Genomic DNA, 23,123 nt, shown 5'->3' with positions numbered 1-23,123 from the left:
TTGGTTCGTAGGATGGCCGGATAACGTGGGACTTTGAGTTCGTCGTCGAATCGGCGCTTACGCTCGGCGATACGGTCTTAGTCCTGCGAGACACCAGCACTCTGGAAGGATTCCTCCTCGTCTATAGCAGGGGATGAAGGTGTCTCCCAGTGTGGATTGGATTGATTGGGGGCTAGATGGTTGTACATCACCGACCCTTGGCCTTCCGGATCGTAGGATTCGATCAAGTCGTTTTCTTCTAAGTATTGATCCAACAAGGCATCCAAGGTGCTCCGTTGCTGGATTCGATCCGTCGTCGCGTCGAACGCTTTCTCGGGATAGCTTGGGTCGAGGGAGGCTCGTGGAGGATCGAGCAATAGGCATCGGTAGATGTTGAGGCGGATCTCTGCTGGAACGCGCAGGAAGTGACAGGTCGTGTCCACAGCCAGTTTAGAGTCCGTGACGGCTGAGCGGTAAGTATTGCTAGTCCACTTGGACTATGTTAGAGTTGTCTGAGTGGGGAGAAGTGGGTGTTTCGGTGGTGGGATATTGGAGGTTGTTTGGGGAGTGGACTTTATATTCTGGTGGAGGTTCTTGAACGAAATAGTGTCGACGGGTACGCGTATATGGGAAACACTGGTCCTGTTATGTGTTTCATGAATGGGGTAGTTTCGTAGAATAAATTGACGAGCGGCATAACACAATCAGTAGACGCGTTGAAGCACAGGATGGCTTCCCTGCGACTACATCTTGTCTCAGAAACAAGCAGGCCTTGAAAACTGGAACTAGACAACAAGCTCTGTGTGCTAAGGCGTGATGGTGAACTAGCTGAGTGGTAGTCATGATTCATACAGAGTCCATCCAACATTCTTCAAATCCCAACGTGTGATCTATCTGACATTGACAGCCATATATGCCTCGAAACAAACGCCCGTATACAAGTTCCCGCTCAATCCTATCTCGAACTCACATTCTTACTCATAGTCTCGCCCTCGCAGCCTTCGCCCGCCCCTCGATATCCTCCTCCAACCTCTTCTTCCTCGCTTTCATCTCCATCGCCTCCATCAACGGCATCGTCCTCTCATGTACAGGAGGCAGCCTCCTAGACCGCCGGTACCGCCTGTGAGAAGGACGGTTTTGAACGAGTAGAATTCAGGGGCACTGGAAAGCCCTTCTGAAGCCATAGTGAATAGCAAGGAAGAACCAATTTTTAATTGGTAGCAAAGAATGGATCAGCTTCCGAGGACCATTGGTTGGAAGGGGGAATGGGATGCATATATGGACTGCTTGCTGACGGGTCTAGAATTGCAGGAGTTCACTTGCCTCTCGAAGACATCCCTTGAGGCTCAAAGGCCCACATGGCTCCGCGGTACTCGGTATCAGTGTTTGTATTAGGTTTCACGATTTGTGAAGGGTTCGACGAGATATTACCTCGCTTAGCGGTTCTACTCATCGACCACCATCCAGATCCCGGTGACTTTTGTGACCCACTGGTGGACACTCCCTGTATTCATGCAGGGCTCCCGACGGTCCGCCTCCAATTTCTAGACTAGTTGTCTCGAATGATTCAATTCGCGATTATTTCGAAGCGATTAGAAGGTTTCGTAGATAATCCTGGACTGACCTAAAACGTGCGAACTAGTCGACTCAACCTTGTCTGAATCAGCCCAGAGGATGACAGTATTACAGACTAGCGCGTGAATGGCTCCCAACCAACAGTCCGGACCGTTGGGAGCTTTGGTTCGATGGACGATCCAGGTGGGTCGAGTACAAGACGATGCAGGTCCAGAACCCTTAAGCCTTGACCACCACCACGTGCTAGCAACCTTAACACGGGAGACACGTATTCTCGGAACCTGGTTATATTAATCTAACGACTTTCTGATACCTAGCAGAAGCAATAAAACGACAAGCAGTAGAAGCTACAAACCAACAGTCGCGCTACAGTGGAGAGGGATTGCACTTGGCATATGGACTCACTGCCCATTGCGAGGGTATATCTCCCCCGAGCACAACGATCCACTTCTTCTGTTCCCCATAACATAAACTTCGGTCGGCTAATAGGTCCTCAGTTGTTGAGATTTGCTGCAGCACCTGTGTTGAAGCTACCCCGCATGGTGGCAAATACGGGTATAAGTAGCCCACTCAGCACTCTCATAGCTACCTAATCAATCAATCCTTCATACATTTCCAACATCAGTAGTGGTGGAACTTTCCCGCAAACATCCTTAACAGTCAAACCCAGGGTCCTGGTATTTCCTACTCTGGCGATTGCCAGATCTCTAGAGGACCCAGATCGCATACTAGGGACGGGTCGACGGATGTCGTCAGACCCCAAGCTCTGGCCAACCATAATAAGGTAAAAGCTCGGTCAGATGGGGCGCACCTTCCGCTGCGAGCTGCCGACAGAAAGGGCAAGCCATTCATCGCGGTAGCATCAAACATTCTATCACCACTGCACACTCCTCGAGATGAACAACGTCGACCCATGGTATGAGTTGTTCCCCAAGCCTGACAGTGGAAAGCCCCGAGCCAGATTCCCTGCGTGGACACGATAGACTTTCGGCACATGGTGCGTTTCACTTTGAGTCTGTTTTAGGTTCGGCGACAGGTATCGGGATATCGAGTTCGTGTACTTGTGCGCTCGAAAAGGCTAATATCTTGACCCACCGACGTGGATCTACCCACTAATCAAAAATGCACCGAAGTCTCCACAGTCGGCATTAAACGATGGGTGTTCCTCGTGGCAAAGAGATACATCTTTCCGCCGGACGAGTAGGTAAACTTTTCGGAATGCTGAAGTTCGGAACGGTGACTGGTGACCATGATGTAGAGATGCTCGAAGAATAGCCGTGTCGAGCCCGTGTTGAGAGTACGCCTTTGCGAGAATTGTCCGCCTTCATGATTGCGTCGGTAAGGCCTGTGCCAGAATTGCTCGCGTTGTACAAACATCTCTTGGTATATCTGCCCGCGGGTCTCAGCCGCAATGTCCGTGAATGTGCCATCTTGGGCAGCGCCTTGTACAAGGCACTACGTTGCTTCATGTTGGAGGTAGCGTATCTGAGAAGTGCGAGGGTAAGGAGGATATCTTGTGGTCGAGTTTGAACACAATGGATGATAAGTAGATGCCAGGTAGGACGTAGGGCTCTGGTAATGAGGTGTAATTGGTGGTCTGAATTAGTAAGGAGGAAAGGATAGAACTTGAACCTGGATCGACGAATTATCTGTTAGTATGTTGTAACCATCCTTCACAACCGTGTCGAATAGCAGAAGGAAAGAATTGAGCAATAATGACAGTAGTTGTGTTCGGTTATTGTCTCAAAGATCATGGGTTTAAGGGAAAGAAATACAGATGGAAGAATGGTAGAGCTTGGGGTAAATTACAAATTCATACCCCAAAACCTTGGATCCTTACAAATTCATACCCCTAATTACATTTTTATACCCCATTGGGGTATGAAAATGTAATTTGTTATTCCTTGGGATATGAATTTATAATTTGCTATAGTGCGCTGGAATTACTATCTACTTACTATCTAAGACTAATAATAATCTATTTACGAATTTTAACTAGATGTGAGTAGGGATATCAAATTACGAAGAAGAGAGTCCGCGATCTAGCCTGTTTGACTATAGAAATAAAGAACTTTCTTCGACTATATTCGATAAGAATTCTATTAGTTTTAAAATATTAGATGAAAGTCGAGTAGATGAAATTTCGACTTCTTAAAGATTAAATGTAACTATTATATTATTTAAGATCTCTATCTATCTCTCTTTAATATATTATTAATTAAATTAATAGAAGTCTATTATCTTTAATTACTCTTACGTTCTCTAGAAGTAATACTTCTATCTTTATTATTATCTCGATCTCTTTTACCCTCGCGTATAATAGATATAATACTTAATTCGCTACGCTCTAATTTATTATGCTTTAATTTCTCGATATCGATTTTTTTATTTAAGAGAATATTTAGTGGAGTGCGTGCTTTATTTATTCGTAAGCGATATAAGAGAACTTCGATATCGCTTTCTCGTTATATAGACGAAATAACTTTATTTAATAATACGATAGGTGATAAAGAAGGAGAATTAAGTAATTTATAAGCGGTTATTTAAAATACTAGCTACTCACTTATTAATTAATGACTAATCGACGATATAGAATTTTCGAATCTTGATAAAGTAGATATTATAGTTTATTTACCCCTTAAACGAATAATAAGAGAAATCTCGAGGTTTAACGCTATATACTTTATTGAAGTACTCGATCTTTAATTATATAGATTATTCGTTATTCTTTTCTTCGAATCGTATTTTCTCTAATATTTGATTATCTTATTGATTATATAAAAAAGGAGATTAATAGTATTATTATCTTCTAAATTATATCTCGCCTAGTTCTTAAGATAATTTATTATTAAATGTGATCTTAGATCTTCTAAACGTCTTATAAAGCGACTTAATCTACTTATTTCAATATATGAATAAGAGAGAAGCTTTGAAATATCGTCTTAATTTATAGTATTAAATTATTACTCTCTTATTATATATCGATTATTAAAGTCTAAACTTTTTATAAAGCTTCGTTTAATATCTTTATATACCTCTACTATTCTCTTAAGATTTCTTTCTTATTAATTAAGACGTTATTTAATATTATATTCGATATACTCTTATTCATCTTAATACTTTTTTATATTAAGATATACTTATATTATCGTAAGCTTCGAATTACTAATTAAAGTCTATTAAGTTATTAGTTCGCTATCGTCTTTACTCTAATTACTTTCTAGATCTTTTTTATCGAAGTCGTTATTATTAGAGCTATTTTATAAGTTATAACGATTGCTATTACTATTCGCCTTATTAAAAGTCGCTAATAGATATTAAGTTCGCTTATTAAGTGTTATTCTAGTATCGAAAGATAAAGATATAGCGATTAATTCGTTTTCACCTATATATAAAGTTAGAAACCTTTTTTTTTAAAATTGTTGAAATATATTTCTTAGCTTTCTTCTAATCGTTTTATTAAGATAGTTATTTAATTAGTATAGTATATAAGAGATACTTTAAAGAAGTATTAAGAGAATAATATATACTTTATAATCTGAAATTTGAAAGAATAATAATTTACATATCGTTTTACTTATAGTCTTTATAGAGTTAATTATAGAATTAAGCCTAGACTTAATATTATTATTATTACTTAAAAAGCTCTTTTATAGAGTCTCGCTATTGTTAATAATATTAAAATTAATATTATTATTACTTGCGAAGTTAAAAGAATAAGACTTTATTTTATTATAAGTCTTTTTATTATATTCTATTTAATTATAAATATTATAATGAAAACCCCTCTTTAGCTTATTATAAAGCCTCTTACTAAGTCGAATATATCGCTTTTATAATCGTTCTATATGAAGTATAATTTAAAGGGTAGTATAGTCTTTAATAGTTTTAAGATTAGTTACTCGAATCGGCTTTATTATAAAGACTTAATTATATATATTTCAATACGTTAATATAAAGTATTTCTTATTAATATAATTCTCGACTTTGAGATAATAGTAATAATATACTATTATAGCGTATTTATAGAGTAATTAATTATCTTAATAGTTAATATAGATATACTCTCGAGTAAGAAGTTTAATTATATACTTAGTATTGCTAGAAGATTAAATTATTATATAGTATTAATTAGAGAATATCGTCTTATACGTTCGATTATCTATTTACGTATTATCGAGATAATTATATACGTAATTAATAAGTCGCTTATTCTTAAACTCTTTATATTATTATATAAATATTCTTATTATTATAGTATTTTAGATATCGGCTATAAGATAGATTATTAGATAATCTCTTATATCTAGTTAATAAGTATTCTAACTTTTATAAATATTAGATGTAAATTAATTATAGCGAGAACGATTGAAGGCGTAAATACTATATTAATTTAAAGAAATCTCGCAAATATAATTATTATATTCGTCGTCTATCTCTCGAAGTTTTAGAATTATATCTTTAAAGAAAGTTCTATTCTTCGTATAGATATACTCTTAAAAGAGCTTTACGTATTTCTTATCGAACTTCTTTTCTATATTTCTTTTAATATAATAGATATAGAAAGCGTACTTTATATATGAAAAGTTTTTATATACGATGGGAATTAAACTCTTAGCTCGATTACTTATAATAGTAAAGTTATTCTTATTTATACCCGATAGATAAGAATAATATATCTTTAGAAATTAAGCTTAGTACTTCTCGAACTCGGTGAAAATTAGATCTTATACTATTAATAAGATCTTATTATTATTATTAAGAGCGGTGATAGTAAGTAATATTATTTAATACTATATAGTATAATGTGTTTCGTTTATCGCGAAGAAGTTTCGAATATATTTAGAAGTATAAGCCGTGGCGATTAGAAAGACTATATATCTAATAAATCTTTTTTTTATATTAATATTCATTTTGATTTATGCTATACGTCGACTACTATTTATATTATCTCTTATTTTTATAAGTAGAGTAGATATCTTCTAAAAGAACTTCACCTTATCGCTTTAAAATATTTATCGGATTCTTATTTTAACTCGATAGGCTTATATATAATTTAGATTTACTTTATATTTTAATCTCTTATTAATTCTAATATGCTTTATTATTATAGTCGGATCTTCTATAATAATTATAATAGTTCGTAAATTTAAAGTAATTAGCTTTATCGAATACTTAAGTTTTTAATTCTTATAAGTGAATATCGAGTATATATATAACTTATTAATAATAAGCTTTTATAGCTTGATCGTATTTTTTTGAAGAAACTTGATTCGAAAGAGATATCTAAGGTGACGCCTGTATTGTATAATCTAATACTTATTCTTAGTCGTTTTATAATACTCTTATAATTGCTCTTTGCGAGAGATCTCGCGAATACTAGCTATTTAAGCCTCTTCTAATAAAGAATAAGCGATTTTAAAAGAAATATTTATTATTATTAAGTGAAGGATATATTAAAAGAAAAAAGAAGAATAGCGAAATATGTGAAAAAAGATTTAAAGTGAGATAAAGAGGATTAATTAATTTATATATAGCTAACTTAATTAAATTAATAAATAGCTTAGTAAAACCTCGAATATTATATTTTTAATCGAATTAAAATCGTTTAAAGTTCTTCGAATACGCTAAGATCTTACTTTTTAATATTTAGAAAATTAATTTCTCGAATTAATATATTTTAATAACTACTTTATATGAGTCTAACTAAGTATACCTTCTTTATTAATATACTTATAGATATTATTTAAAGCTATAATTCGTTATCGATAGATCTCGCGATCGTCGTTGGTGGCCTCGATTGATATTAATTATTTAATATCTTATAAAGAAAATTATTTAATATTGATTTAAGATTTAGTATTTGCGACTTAAAAGCGATTTAAAAGAACTCGACTAATTAGATCGCATTATTTCGCTATTTATTCTTTCATAAATTTTATAAAATATTAAGTTTAAAGTAATTATTTTATAATAAAAACACTCTTTGATTATTATCTTTTTATTTCTTTATTAATTTTTTTTATATTTAAGCTCCTTAATGCTTCGATAGTATATTTATAAGAAGGATTTTAGCGTACTCGAAAAGTATAGTATCGTCGTCGTCGTCGCTAATATAAGAATATCTTCTCTATTTCGTATTTAAAATACGAAATTATTAAATTACTTTATAATTATATAATTAATCTTATAACGAATTTTAAGACGCTCTAAAGAGTAGCTTTCGAAGTATTTATAGTATTTATAACATCTTAAATAATTAAGAGACGAGTCTATTAGATTTTTATAAAGAAATTACTCTATTTACTTACTTGCTTATAGTGCTTATTTACTTACTTACTTACGTTACTACAGCGATATTCTAGTTTATAGCCTTTCTAGTCTCTGGCCTTTCTAGTCCCTAGCCTAGCTTAATATCGAGCTACTACTTTCTTTAAGGCCCATAGTTTAAATTCAGCTATAGATAAAAAAAAAAAAAAAAAAAAAAAATAGGCCTCGAAGGGAAGGACTATATTAATTAAATGATATGCTTTATTAAATGATTTTTTTGGATTGCGTGAGCTAATTTCTTCGAGACCGTTTTTATATAGTACTTAATAGTATATATATTATAAAAAGAAATATATATGCTTCGATAGTGCCGAGCTTTTTTATAAACTAGTAATTATATTTTTTACTAAGCTATAAAATCTGAAAACTTTTATACTTTATCGAATACTATTTAACTATTTAAGTTATTAATAGAAATCTAGCCTTCTAATTAGCTTATACTTTACTTTATTAAATTATACTTTTATAAATATAATATAGATATCTAGCTATAGCTATAAGTTAATATTATAATAAATTATATTTTTATACTCTAAGTAATATAGATTATACTTTTATAGATATAACGTAGACGTCTAGCTATAGCTATAAGTTAATATTATAATAAATTATATTTTTATACTCTAAGTAATATAGATTATACTTTTATAGATATAATATAGACGTCTAGCTACAGCTATAAGTTGATACTATGGCAAATTATATTTTTATACCCTAAGTAATAGTAAATTATATTTTTATACCCTAAGATTTAGTGGAGGGGTATGAAAATGTAATTAGGGGTATGAATTTGTAAGGATCCAAGGTTTTGGGGTATGAATTTGTAATTTGCCCGCTTGCTTGGCATGACTTTCAGTGAAGCCACCGTACCTGTAAAGAACGGAAACGCTCACGTGCTCTCCAACGTATCTGCTACCAGTTGCCGAAAAACGTTAGAGGCTTCATCGTTTGAGAACCGTAAAACTTAATTCTCGCAACGTCAAGACGCAATCAATTAAATGCTTGTATACCGAGCATTCGGCCAGGTCTCAGGACTGCTATTGGTAGTCATTCGTTGTTCCCCCTTCACTCCTCCAAGGCGTTCCCGCAGTCCCGATTTCCAAAAGGTGGAGATTGCTATTCGATCGATGAGAGATACATAGCGCTGGCCGGAGAAAACCAACATGTAGCTTCATGTGCATTGTGTTGTAAGGGTCATTCCGTGTTGTAAGGGTTATTCCATGTCGAAACCTCTGCGTATCAGGAACAGCATAGGTGCGATACCAGTATGGGTGAGGTAGATAGGATAATAAGGCTACCGAACTATGTATGGGGGAAGGAGGCATGATATAATAGGGGATGCCTCCGCTAAGGCACTAGGCTATAGGGCTGAGTGGTGTTTTAAGGGTACGCTCGTAACAGTACTCTTCCCTTTTAAAGAGTTATGGCCCCTATAGTGTTGAAATTCAAATCACGTGACTCTTGGCGTCTTGGCGGTTACGTAACTACATCACGTAACACGCCTTAGCGCGCCCGTATCAAGTCGCTCTTTTCTTTTATAGAACTTCATAGTTAATATAACTAAGTATCTTATCTTATATTTTTATAGATTATAAGCCCGAGCTCTACTCGATAATTATTATATTATAACTACTATTCGCCTTTATAATTACGACTACCCTTAAGCTTTTAGTATCTATTTTATAATATTTAAAGCCTATTATATAAAGGTAACAACAGCTATAAAGATATTCTTTTAATCTTCTTAATAGAGATATTTTCTTCTCTTAAAATAATTATAAGTCTAAGTAAATATAATTCGCTAATAATATAAGGAACTAAGAGTTACTTTCGCCTCTATTTTAAGCGAGCTAAAATATACTATCTTTAATTAAAATATTAAACTCGCTAAATATATTAAGTATATAATTATATCGCTATATAATTAAGTTATATTACTAAGATCTTTAAATTTTATTAGTTTTCGCTAAATTAGAATACTTAACTCTATTAAAAATAAAGTTATTTTATATTAATATTAAGTTTAAAATTATATATTAATTATTAAATTAATAGCTATTAATTAAAAGTAGCTAGATATTAATATTAATAATCTAATTATAATTTAAAGTATTTTAAAGCTAATATTACTATCTCTTAATACGCTTATAAGCTTACTAAGATTAAAATAATAAGAATATCTTATTAATATTAACTTTTAGACTTTTGAAAGCCTCTTAAAAAAAAAAGCTAAAGCTCTATTATTAAATTCTTTTTTCGTGATTATCTATATTCTATTATCGTGATTATAAAGCTAGAATAATCTTCGAAGTCTTATAATAGTAGCTAGCGATATAAATATTCTAGATTTAAATTTCTAAACGAGTAATATAAGAAAGATATTAATCTCTCTTTAAGAAGAAGGTTTATATATTTATAATAATTATATTTTATATAATCCTATTAGAAACTAGCCTATATTTATAAATTATTTTTATTATTAAGTATTTTTTATTTTAATTAGATTGTCTATATCTATCGTAGCTCTATATATAAATACTTCTTATTTTTTATATAAGAATTTAAAGCTTAAAGGCGATAGTTAACTAATATTAATAAGATCTTTAAAAACTCTAATAACGATTAAAGTATTTATTCTACTCTCGCTATTTTATTAAATAATAGCTTTATTAACTCTAAATTCGAAGCTAATAAAGATATCTTTAGCTTTATAAGCGATATTAAGCTATTTAGCCTTTATATTAAAGAGTTTATTTTATTTATTTTAAAATTATTCTTAAAGTCTTTCTCTAACTCTATTATCTTATTTAAAATAGTAACTAAATTATTATTATTATCGTCGCTATTACCTTCTCTATTAATATTCTATATATTATTATTTAGACTATTCTCTAATAATAATAAATTTAAATAATTAATTATAGCGCGCTATAACTAATATCTTTAATTAATTCTAATTTAATAAGAGTAGTTTCCCTCTAATCTTTATCGCTATTCTAAAATCTAGCGTAGAATATATTAGATAAAAATAAGATATTAAAGACTAATTAATACTTAATAATCTTTTACTCTTTATTAAAATTACTAAGCTTAAGACTTATATAATTATTTTTTAATATCTTAAATATAATAATCGCTAGCTTATTAAGATTAATTATAATAATAAGAATTCTTAAATAATATTAAATACTATTATTAAATATTATAAATCTAAAGGCTTTAAGCTCTATATAAAGCTAATTCGCTAATTACTTAATATTATTCTTATTTTTAAAAGAGATATTTATTAATATAAAAAGGACTTTTATAAGATTACTATTAAAATCGCTAATCTATATAAATCGCTTATTTTATTAAAGCCCTTTTTAATTTAACTCTTTTTTATAAGATTTAAGAACTCTTTTAATATCTTTATAATAATTTATACTTAGATTCATAAGCTATATAATAATAAGGTTATTAAATTTAATAAAATTATTTATATCGTAGTAAATAAAGAGATCTATCTACTATTATCTAAAGATAATAATATTATTATATACGCTATTTATAATAATAGTAATAAGAGTAAAGATAAGTAGTTTACTAGATATTATAAAGCTAACGACTTAGAAATTAATCGCGAAACTTATTTTCTATATAAGATTATTAAATATAAATTTAAATATTCCTCAACTAAATATTAGATTAAATTCTTTTATCTAAAATTTAAAAAATTTATATTAAATAAAAAAAAGAAGAAGAAGGCTTAAATTATTATAATTAACTTTAATAATATAGAGGAGGGTCTTAGTATTAAGCGTAAGCGTATTAAAGAGATATTTTTTAATACTTCTATTTTAGAGGAGAATAAGTATCTTAATATTAATTATATCTTTTTAAAAGAATTAGATTTAACTATATACTATATAAATTCTAGCTCTAACGATTTTAATATTTTTAATATAATTAATAATAAGAAAGTTATCAACTTAATAGTTATTAATTTTAATTTAAAGTATAACTTAATAATAGCTAACTTCGTCGATCTATATTTTTATATAATAATAAACTCTAACTACTCTTACTATTTCTTTATTAATTATTTAATATTTATTATTTATAAAAAGATCTACTCTCGCTTTATTCGCGATATTAAAGATAATTAAATTTAATCTCTTAATCGTAATATTATTAGCTTAAATTACTCTATTTAAGATAAATATATAAATATTATTCTATTTAACGTCTTATATATACTTAATATAAGTATTAATCTTCTTTTTATCGATAAACTCTTAGATATTGATATCGTAGTTAACTTTTATAAGATTAATTATACTCTAATTAAAGATAATCTAAAGCTTATAAATATTTATAATTAAGATTTATTCTTTCTTAATCTCTAAGATAGTTTAAATAATACTTTAACGATATATAGTATTTCTTTAAATTTGATTTATTAACTCTAATATATTTATATAAGTTATTTAAATTAGTAGAATTTAAATAAGCTCTTCGCTATAGCGATAGATATAGATTTTATTAAGAATATCGCGAATAAGTATATTTATAAGTATTATATTATAAGGCGCTAGAAGGCTATTTCTTATATTAGTCTTACTACGCTCGATATATAATTAAGTAAATTTATTTATAGCGATTTTATAGAGTTTTTATTTCTTATAGATTTTAATAGCTATAGATACTTTATAATATTTAAAAATAATTTTATCTTTTATTTTAAAGTCTACTATATTCGCTATAAAAATAAGATCTTCGCTATATTTTTATAATTTAAGATCTATCTTAAGTTATATAATTATAAAATCTCTTATATTCGTCTTAATAATAGAGGTAAATATATATTTAAAGTCTTTCTTAACTATCTCGCTTTATCGAATATTAAATAAAAACTTAGCGTATTTAATAATTCTTAGATAAATAATATAATCGAGTGTTTTAAATAGATCTTATTATATAAAATATATCTTATTCTTTTAAACTTTAATCTTAATAAATCTTTTTAATTTAAAATTATTATTATCGTTAACTATTTAATAATATAATTATTTAATATTAAAATTATTATAACTTCTTTTAAAGTCTTCTATTAACGAAAATCTATTCTTTTTTATTTACGTATAATTAATTCTATCGCTTATACGATAAAACGAATTTAAAAGAAGCTTATAAATTAAAGCGAAAAGTGTATATTACTAAAATATAAGAGAGAGTATATCTTTTAACTATATAATCTTATTAAGAAAATAATTATTCGCGCTAATAGCGCGTACTTTATAAAAAAATAACTTTTAATTGTAGATCTAAAAGAAGAAATTAAGGTTTATAAGCCTTCGAATAAGCGGTAATATCTAATAATACTAGTATTCGCTATAGAGAAGATATTAAATAGATAGTATATTATTAATATTTTAGAAGACGTTAAATCTAAAGAAGTATTAGAAGACGTTATATTTATAACTAGAATAATTACTAAATCTTCGATAGCTTCGAGATCTTTAGTATCTATAAAATTAAGATTAAATTTTCTCTAGCTAACTAATAAGCTAGCGCCTTTATAAAGATTTATATAAAAATCTCTAATATAATATATTTAATTAATTACGCGAGAGTTTTTAGCTTAAGCGTCTTTAATATAGATTATTTAATTAAATATTATATTTATATTATTATCAATAATTCGATCTACGCTATCTATATAAGAAATTTCTTTAAGCTTAAATTTATTATTTATTATTATCGAAGTTATTATTAAAATTCGGGTTACGTAACTCTTAGCGATTACGTAACATAATTACGTGATACGTCTTAGCGTATTTATATCTAGTCGCTCTTTTCTTTATAATAACTTTATAGTTAATAACTAAGTATCTTATCTTATATTTCTATAGATTATAAGCTTAAGCTCTACTCGGTAACTATTATATTATAACTACTATTCGCCTCTATAACTACGACTATTTTTAGACTTTTAGCATCTATCTTATAATATCTAAAGTCTATTATATAAAGATAGTAGCAGCTATAGAGATATTCTTTTAACCTTCTCGATAAGGATATTTCCCTCTCTTAAAATAGTTATAAGTCTAAGCGAATATAATTCGCTAATAATATAAGAGATTAAGAGTTACTTTCGTCTCTATCTTAAGCGAGTCGAGATATATCGCCTTTAGTCGAAGTATCGAACTCGCTAAATATATTAAGTATATAATTATATCGCTATATAATCGAGTTATATTATTAAGACTTCTAAATCTTACTAACTTTCACTAAATTAGAATACTTAACTTTATTAAAAGTAAAGTTATTTTATATTAATATTAAGTTTAAAATTATATATTAACTATTTAATTAATAATTATTAATTAAAAGTAATTAAATATTAGTATTAATAGTCTAATCGTAGTTTAGAGTATTCTAGAGCTAGTATTATTATCTCTTAATGCGCTTATAAGTCTATTAAGATTAAAATAATAAGAATATCTTATTAATATTAGCTTTTAGATCTTTAAAAGCCTCTTAAAGAAAGAGATTAGAACTCTATTATCGAATTCTTTCGTAATTATTTATATTCTACTATTATAATTATAAAGCTAGAATAATTTTTAAAGTCTTATAATAGTAGTTAGCGATATAAATATTCTAGGTCTAAGTCTTTAAATAAGTAGTATAAGAAGGATATTAATCTCTCTTTAAGAAGAAGATTCGTATATCTATAATAACTATATTTCGTATAATTTTATTAGAAATTAGTCTATATTTATAAGTTATTCTTATTATTAAATATCTTTTATTTTAATTAGATTACTTATATCTATTATAGCTCTATATATAAATACTTTCTATTTTTTATATAAGAATTTAAAGCTTAAAAATAATAGTTAATTAATATTAATAAGATCTTTAAAAACTCTAACGATAATTAGAGTATCTATTCTACTCTCGCTACTTTATTAAATAATAATTTTATTAATTCTAAATTCGAAGCTAGCGAAGATATTCTTAGCTCTATAAGCGATATTAAGCTATTTAGCCTTTATACTAAAAAGTCTATTTTACTTACTTCGAAGTTACTCTTAGAGTCTTTCTTTAATTCTACTATCTTATCTAAAATAGTAGTTAAATTATTATTATTATTACCGCTATCGCTCTCTCTATTAATATCTTATATATTATTATCTAGACTATTCTCTAATAATAATAGATTTAAATAATTAGTTATAGCGCGCTATAGTTAATACTTTTAATTAATTCTAGTTTAATAAAAGTAGTTTCTCTTTAATCTTTATCGCTATTCTAGAATTTAGCGTAGAATATATTAGATAAAGATAAGATATTAAGAGCTAATTAATACTTAATAATCTTTTACTCTTTATTAAAATTATTAAGTTTAAAGCTTATATAACTATTTTTTAACGTTTTAAGTATAATAATTATTAGCTTATTAAAATCGATTATAATAATAAGAATTCTTAGATAATATTAAACGCTATCGCTAAATATTATAAGTCTAAAGACTTTAAACTCTATATAAAGCTAATTCGTTAATTACTCGATATTATTCTTACTTTTAAGAGAGATATTCGCTAATATAAAAAGGATTTTTATAAGATTATTATTAAAATCGCTAGCCTATATAAATCGCTTACTTTATTAAAGTCTTTTCTAATTTAGCTCTTTCTTATAGAACTCGAGAACTCTTTTAATATCTTTATAATAATTTATATCTAAATTTATAAGCTATATAACGATAAGACTATTAAATTTAATAAGATTATCTATATCGCGATAAATAAAGAGATTTATCTACTATTATCTAAAGACGATAATATCGCTATATATACTATTTATAATAATAGTAATAAGAGTAAAGATAAGTAGTTCGCTAGATATTATAAAGCTGGCGGCTTAGAAATTAATCGCGAAACTTACTTTTTATATAAGATCGCTGAATGTAAATTTAGATATCTCTCGATTAAATGCTAAACTAAGTTTTTTTATCTAAAGCTCGAAAAGTTTATATCAAATAAGGAAAAGAAGAAAAAGACTTAAATTATTATAATTAACTTTAATAATATAGAGAAGGGCCTTAGTATTAAGCGTAAGCGTATCGAAAAAACACTCTTTAACGCTTTTATTTTAGAGAAGAATAAATATCTTAATATTAATTATATCTTTCTAGAAGAATTAAATTCGACTATATATTATATAGATTCTAGTTTTAACGATTTTAATATTCTTAATATAACTAATAATAAGAAAGTTATTAATTTAATAATTATCGATTCTAATTTAGAGTATAACTTAATAATAGCTAACTTCGTTAATCTATACTCTTATATAATAATAAACTCTAGCTACTCTTACTATTCCTTTATTAATTATTCGATATTTATTATCTATAAAAAGATCTACTCTCGCTTTATTCGCGATATTAGAGATAGTTAAATTTAGTCTCTTAATTGTAATATTATTAGTTTAAATTGCTCTATTTAAGATAAATATATAAGTATTATTCTACTTAACATCTTATATATACTTAATATAGATATTAATCTTCTTTTTATTGGTAAACTCTTAGATATTAATATCGTAGTTAACTTTTATAAGACTAGCTACGCTCTAATTAAAGATGATCTAAAGCTTATAAATACTCGTAATCGAGATCTATTCTTTCTCGACCTCTGAAATAGTTTAAATAATACTTTAGCGATATATAGTATTTCTTTAAACTTAATTTATTAACTTTAATATACTTATATAGATTATTTAAGTTAGTAGAATTTAAATAAACTTCTCGCTATAGCGATAGATATAGATTTTACTAAGAATATCGCGAATGAGTATATTTGCGAGTGCTGTATTATAAGGCGCTAGAAGGCTATTCTCTATATTAGTCTTACTACGCTCGATATATAATTAGATAAATTTATTTATAGCGATCTTATAGAGTCTCTATTCTCTATAAGTTTTAATAGCTATAAATACTTTATAATATTTAAAAATAATTTTATCTTCTACTCTAAAGTCTACTATATTCGCTATAAGAGTAAGATCTTCGCTATATTTTTACGATTTAAGGTTCGTCTTAAATTATATAGCTATAAAATCTCTTATATTCGCCTTAATAATAAGAGTAAGTATATATTTAAAGTCTTTCTTAATTATCTCGCTCTATTAAGTATTAAATAGAAATCTACTATATCTAATAATTCTTAGATAAATAATATAGCCGAGCGTTTTAGATAGATCTTATTATATAAAATATATCTTATTCTTTTAAGCTTTAATCTTAATAAATCTTTTTAATCTAAAATTATTATTATTACTAATTATCTAACGATATAATTATCTAATATTAGAATTATTATAATCTCTTTTAAGGCCTTCTATTAACGAAAGTCTATTCTTTCTTATTTATATATAATCGATTTTATCGTTTACGCGATAAAACGAATCTAGAAGAAGCTTATAAATTAAAGTAAAAAGTGTATATTGCTAAGATATAAGAGGGAGTATATCTTTCGACTATATAATCTTATTAAGAAGATAATTATTCGCGCTAATAGCGCGTACTTTATAAAAAAATAATTCTTAATTATAGACTCGAAAGAAGAAATTAAGATTTATAAGCTTTTAAATAAATAATAACATTTAATAGTATTAGTATTCGCTATAGAAAAGGTATTAAATAGATAGCATATTATTAATATTTCGAAAGATGTTAAATCTAAAGAAGTATTAGAAGACGTTATATTTATAATTAAAATAGTTATTAAATCTTTAACGGCTTTAAGATCTTTAATATTTATAAGATTAAGATTAAATTTCTTCTAGCTAGTTAATAAGCTAGCGTTTTCGTAAAGATCTATATAAAAGTCTTTAATACGATATATTTAATTAATTACGCGAGAGCTCTTAGCTTAAATATTCTTAATATAAACTACTTAATTAAATATTATATCTATATTACTATCGATAATTCGATTTATACTATTTATATAGAAAATTTTCTTAGGCTTAGATTTATTATTTACTATTATCGAAGTTATATAAGCTATTCGCGAAGATTATAAGTTAAATACTATTTAAAGAATACTATATAATTATTTAAATCTTATAATTTTAAATCTATAAGATCTATCCTCTAATTCTCTTTTAAGAGTCTTTATGATATTCGCTCTACTTATAAATTATATTAATAAGTTAAATATTTTTAAATTTATTATTTATAAGTAAACTATATTTAATTAGCTATCTCGAATAAATTAAAAACTTTTTATAAAGAATAAGTATAAATCTCTTATAGATAATAATACTTAATATCTTATTTAGATATCTTTTAAAACTTATATTCTAAGAGATAGATAGATCTATATCTTAAAATAAGATCTTAATAAAAAAATCACCCGCTATAAGGTACGCTAAATTATCTAAGAATTCGAATAGTAAAAGGGCTATAACTATTATAATACTTTCGCGTCGATAATAAAGTCTATAAATTATAAAGCGATCTTCGCACTTATAATCGCTTTAAATTAAGATCTAAAGTAAATAAATATTAAAACTACCTTTCTATATAATAATGTAAAAAAAGAGATTTATATACGCTAATTCGATAGCTTTAATAAAGATAATATTAAGATCTATAAGCTAAATAAGATACTTTATAATCTAAAGTAGTTTTCTCGAGTCTAGTATTAATATTTCTCGAAGTATATGAAGGAATTAAGTCTTCTCTCTATCGAATCGAATAATAGCGTATTTATAAATTCTAAAAAGAGTATTATTATAGCGCTCTATATCGATAATATCTTAATTATCAATCTAAATAAAACTAAGATTTAGCGAATTAAGAAGGAATTTAACGCGAAGTTTTATATATCGAATTTAAAATTATATATCTACTACTTAAATATAATTATTAAAAGAGATCGCTATAGCGATATTCTTCGCCTAGAATAAGAGGCTTATATTACTTAATTCTTAAATTATTTCAACTATTAAAATCTTATTTTAATATCGATATTTCTCGAAACTAGTTATAAACTAACTTTCGCTAAAGAAGATTATATCGCTTTAAGAAAATTATAAAAAAACTATTAATTCGCGATAGGATCTCTTATATATACTATACTCGATATCTATCTTAATATCGCCTACGCGATATTATTAATAAGTCGCTATTTAGTCAACTCGACTTTAGCGTATTAAAATACGATTATTTAAATCTTTCGATATTTAAGAGATATAGTATATTATAAACTTATATATAAAGGCTTTCTTTAAGAACTTATCGATTATATCGATTTTAATTAAGTTAGTAATATAATTTAAAGATCTATATTTAATTATCTCTTTAATATAAAGAGTAGCGTAATTAATTAATTATCTAAGCGTTAAGTTACTATAATATTATTTACTTATAAGATAGAGTATATTAATTAAACGTAGGCTATTAAAGAAGCGATCTAGCTAAAGAATCTACTTAATTAACTTCTTCGCCTTAATAATATAAACTTTAAAGTTATTATTATTTTTAATAATAATTAGAGTATAATTGTCCTCGTAAAGAACGCTTAATTCTATACTTATATCAAGCACATTAATATTATCTATTATTTCATATAAGAAAAGATTAATAATAGTATTATAAATATATAATATATTTTTACTAATAAATAGATGACTAATAAGCTTACTAAGATTCTTTACTTAAATAAATTTATTACTTTTCGAAATACTCTTAAGATAAAAGCTATATCTACTTATCTCTCTAATAGTTATTAATCTTACTACTATCTTAGTATAGTCTTAATTTAATAATATCTAATAGAGAAGCTATTCTATTATATCTATATCTAAATCTAAAGAAATTACTTATTATTAATTACTCTAGAAAAGCTATTTTATTAATCCTTATACTATAGATAATCTATTTAAGTTACTCGCTAAGCCGCTATATTAGACTTAGCACTTAGCGAATTCGCCATTTTATATTAAAATAGCTATTTCTTCAGCGCTATTGCCGCTATCGTTATTAAACTTCTAGAGCTCTTTTAAAGAACTTATATCTATTCGTTATTAATGTCTCGAGTATTATATCTTTAAATTATCGCTATTATAGCCACTATTATTAAGGGCTAGATATCTAAAATAATCTTTATAAGAGATTTAGTAGCCGACGATATATAGCTAGAAGGATTTCTTTTAATTATTTTATTTAGTTATTCTTATATATATCCTTTAGTCTTAAATTAATCGATTTTTAATGTATATTAGATAGCCTAAAAATAAAATTTCCGAAAAACCGCTTTTTAATAAAAAGTGAAATTTAAGTCAAATTTTAATAGGGAACTGGTTTGACATAATCGTTTTCAGATTTCGACTTTTCACCTTACCTACCCTGTTTTAAACATCGCGAACTTTAAATCTCGTATTTTTTAATTTCGTTTATATAAGAGAGGGGTAGAAGTAAAGAAAGTATAAGAGGTATATCTTTACGCTAGCTATCCGGCGCTAACTCACTCTAGCTATTTAACTCGAATTTTACTTTAATTATCTAGCGCTAGTCTTACTTTAATAACTCGACAAAAATCGACTAAGTTATTTTATCTTATCTATCCGATTTTAAACCCTATTAATATTAAGCTTCGTATTTACTAAGTTTCGCCTATAAGAGAATACGTGCGAAGGAAAGTATTAAAATTCAAGTTATATAACTCTTAGCGGTTACGTAATATAGTCACGTAATACGCCTTAGCGTATTCGTATCTAGTCGCTCTTTTCTTTATAGTAACTCCATAGTTAATAACTAAGTATCTTATCTTATATTTTCATAGTTATATAAACTATTCGCGAAGATTATAAGTTAAACGCTATTTAAAGAGTATTATACGATTATTTAAATCTTATAATTTCGAATCTATAAAACCTATCCTCTAACCCTCTTTTAGAAATCTTTATAATATTTATTTTACTTATAAACTATATTAATAAGTCGAATATTTTTAAGCTTATTATTTATAAGTAAACTATATCTAACTAGCTATCTTAAATAAATTAAAAACTTTTTATAAAAAATAAATATAAATCTCTTATAAATAATAATATGTGGAAATATGAGATAAGATACTTAATTATTAATTATAGAGTTACTATAGAGAAAAGAGCGACTAGATATAAATACGCTAAGGCGTATTACGTAACTATATCACATGATCGCCAAGACGCTAAGAGTTACGTGATTCGAATTTCAATACTCCCCTTCGCATATATTCTCTTATAGGCGAAATCGAATAAATACGAAGTTTAATATTAACGATATTAAAACCGAGTAGATAAGGTGAAATAACTTAGTTAATTTTTGTCGAGTTATTAAAGTAAGTTAGCGTCGGGTAATTAAGGTAAAATTTAAGCTAGATAGTTAAGATGAGTTAGTGCCGAATAGCTAGCGTAAAAGTATACCCCCTATACTCTCTATACCCTTACCCCCCTCTATATAAACGAAATTAAAAAATACGAGATTTAAAGTTCGTAACGTTCAAAATGGGGTAGGTAAAGTAAAAAGTCGAAATCTAAAAACGACTATGTTAGACCAGTCCCCCACCAAAATTCGACTCAAATTCCACTTTTTGTCAAAAAGCGGTTTTTTGAAAATTTTATTTTCAGGTCATCTAGTGCATATCAAAAATCGACTAATTCGAGACCGGAGAATATATGTAAGAGTGGCTAAATAAAATAATTAGAAGAAATTCTAGATTGTTCTAGATAACTAGTTCTTAGCAATAGTAGCTGACGACGGTAAATTCGAGGTGTAATATCTAAGGTATTAGTAACGAATAGATATAGGTTTCTCGAAAGAGTTCTAAAAGTTTAATAGCGATAGTAATAATAGCGCTAAAGAAATAGCTATTTCGATATGAATTGGCGAGTTCGCTAAGTGTTAAGTTTAATATAGCGGCTCGACGAATAACTTAAGTAGATTATTCGTAGTGCGAGGACTAATAAAATAGCTTTTCTAAAGTAGTCGATAGTAGGCGGCTTCTCTAAATTCAGATATAGATGTAATAGAATAGCTTCTCTATTAGATATTATTAAACTAAGGCTATATTAAGATAGTAGTAAGATTAATAACTATTAGAGGAGTAAGTAGATATAGCTTCTATCTTAAGGATATTTCGAAAAGTAACAAATTTATCTAAGCAAAAAGCCTTAATAAGCCTATCAGCTATCTATTTATTAGTAAGAATATATCGTATATTCATAGTATTATTATTAATCTTTTCTTATATGAAATAATGGGCAATATTAATATATTTAATATGAGTATAAAACTAAGCGTTTTTTGCGAGGATAATTACGTCTTAATTATCATCGAAAATAATAGTAACTTTAAGATTTATATCGTCGGGGCGAAGAAGTTAACTAAGTAGATTCTTTAGCTAGATTACTTCTTTAATAGCTTACATCTAATTAATATACTCTATTTTATAAATAAATAATACTACGGTAGCTTAACGCTTAGATAATTAATTAATTATATTATTTCTTATATTAAAGAGATAGTTAGATATAGATCTTCGAGTTATATTATTAACTTAATTAGAATTAATATAATTAATAAGTTCTTAAAGAAAGTCTTTATATATAAGTTTATAGTATACTATATCTCTTAGATATTGAAAGATTCGAATAATTATATTTTAATGCGCTAAAGTCGAGTTAGCTAAATAGCGATTTATTAATAATACCGCGTAGATAATATTAAAATAGATATCGAGTATAGTATATATAAGAGATCTTATCGCGGATTAATAGTTCTTTTATAATTTTCTTAAGATAATATAGCTCTCTTTAGCGAAAGCTAGTTTATAGCTGATTTTAAGGGGTATTAATATCGGGATAAGGTTTTAATAATTGAAATAGTTTAAGAACTATATGATATAAGCCTCTTATCTTAGGCGAAGGATATCGCTACGGCGGTCTCTCTTAATAATTATATTTAAGTAGTAGATATATAGTTTCAAGTTCGATATATGAAACTTCGCGTTAAGACCCTTTTTAATCCGCTAAATCTCGGCTTTACTAGAGTTAATAATTAGAATATCATCGATATAGAGCGCTATAATAGTACTCTTTTTAGAATTTATAAATACGCTATTATCTAATTCGATAGAGAGAAAGCTTAATTTTTTTATATACTTTAAGAAATACTAATATTAGACTTAAGAAAA

General features: G+C 27.1%; 1 protein-coding gene across 1 annotated transcript; it reads right to left on the bottom strand.

Annotated features, from left to right (window-relative positions):
• Window positions 1-77: 77 nt before the first annotated feature.
• On the bottom strand, window positions 78-1,163 carry HO133_006080 (uncharacterized protein; the record flags this gene model as incomplete). Its single annotated transcript, XM_037296983.1, has 2 exons — window positions 78-462; window positions 1,069-1,163. 2 exons carry the CDS (start codon window positions 1,161-1,163, stop codon window positions 78-80), a joined length of 480 nt encoding a protein of 159 aa, XP_037147557.1.
• Window positions 1,164-23,123: the final 21,960 nt, after the last annotated feature.

Source organism: Letharia lupina (assembly GCF_014066315.1).
Source record: "Letharia lupina isolate WasteWater1 chromosome Unknown contig_23, whole genome shotgun sequence".
NCBI classification, from domain to species: domain Eukaryota; kingdom Fungi; phylum Ascomycota; class Lecanoromycetes; order Lecanorales; family Parmeliaceae; genus Letharia; species Letharia lupina.
Note: the sequence above shows the minus strand (reverse complement) of the source record. Positions and strands in the feature narration are given on the sequence as shown.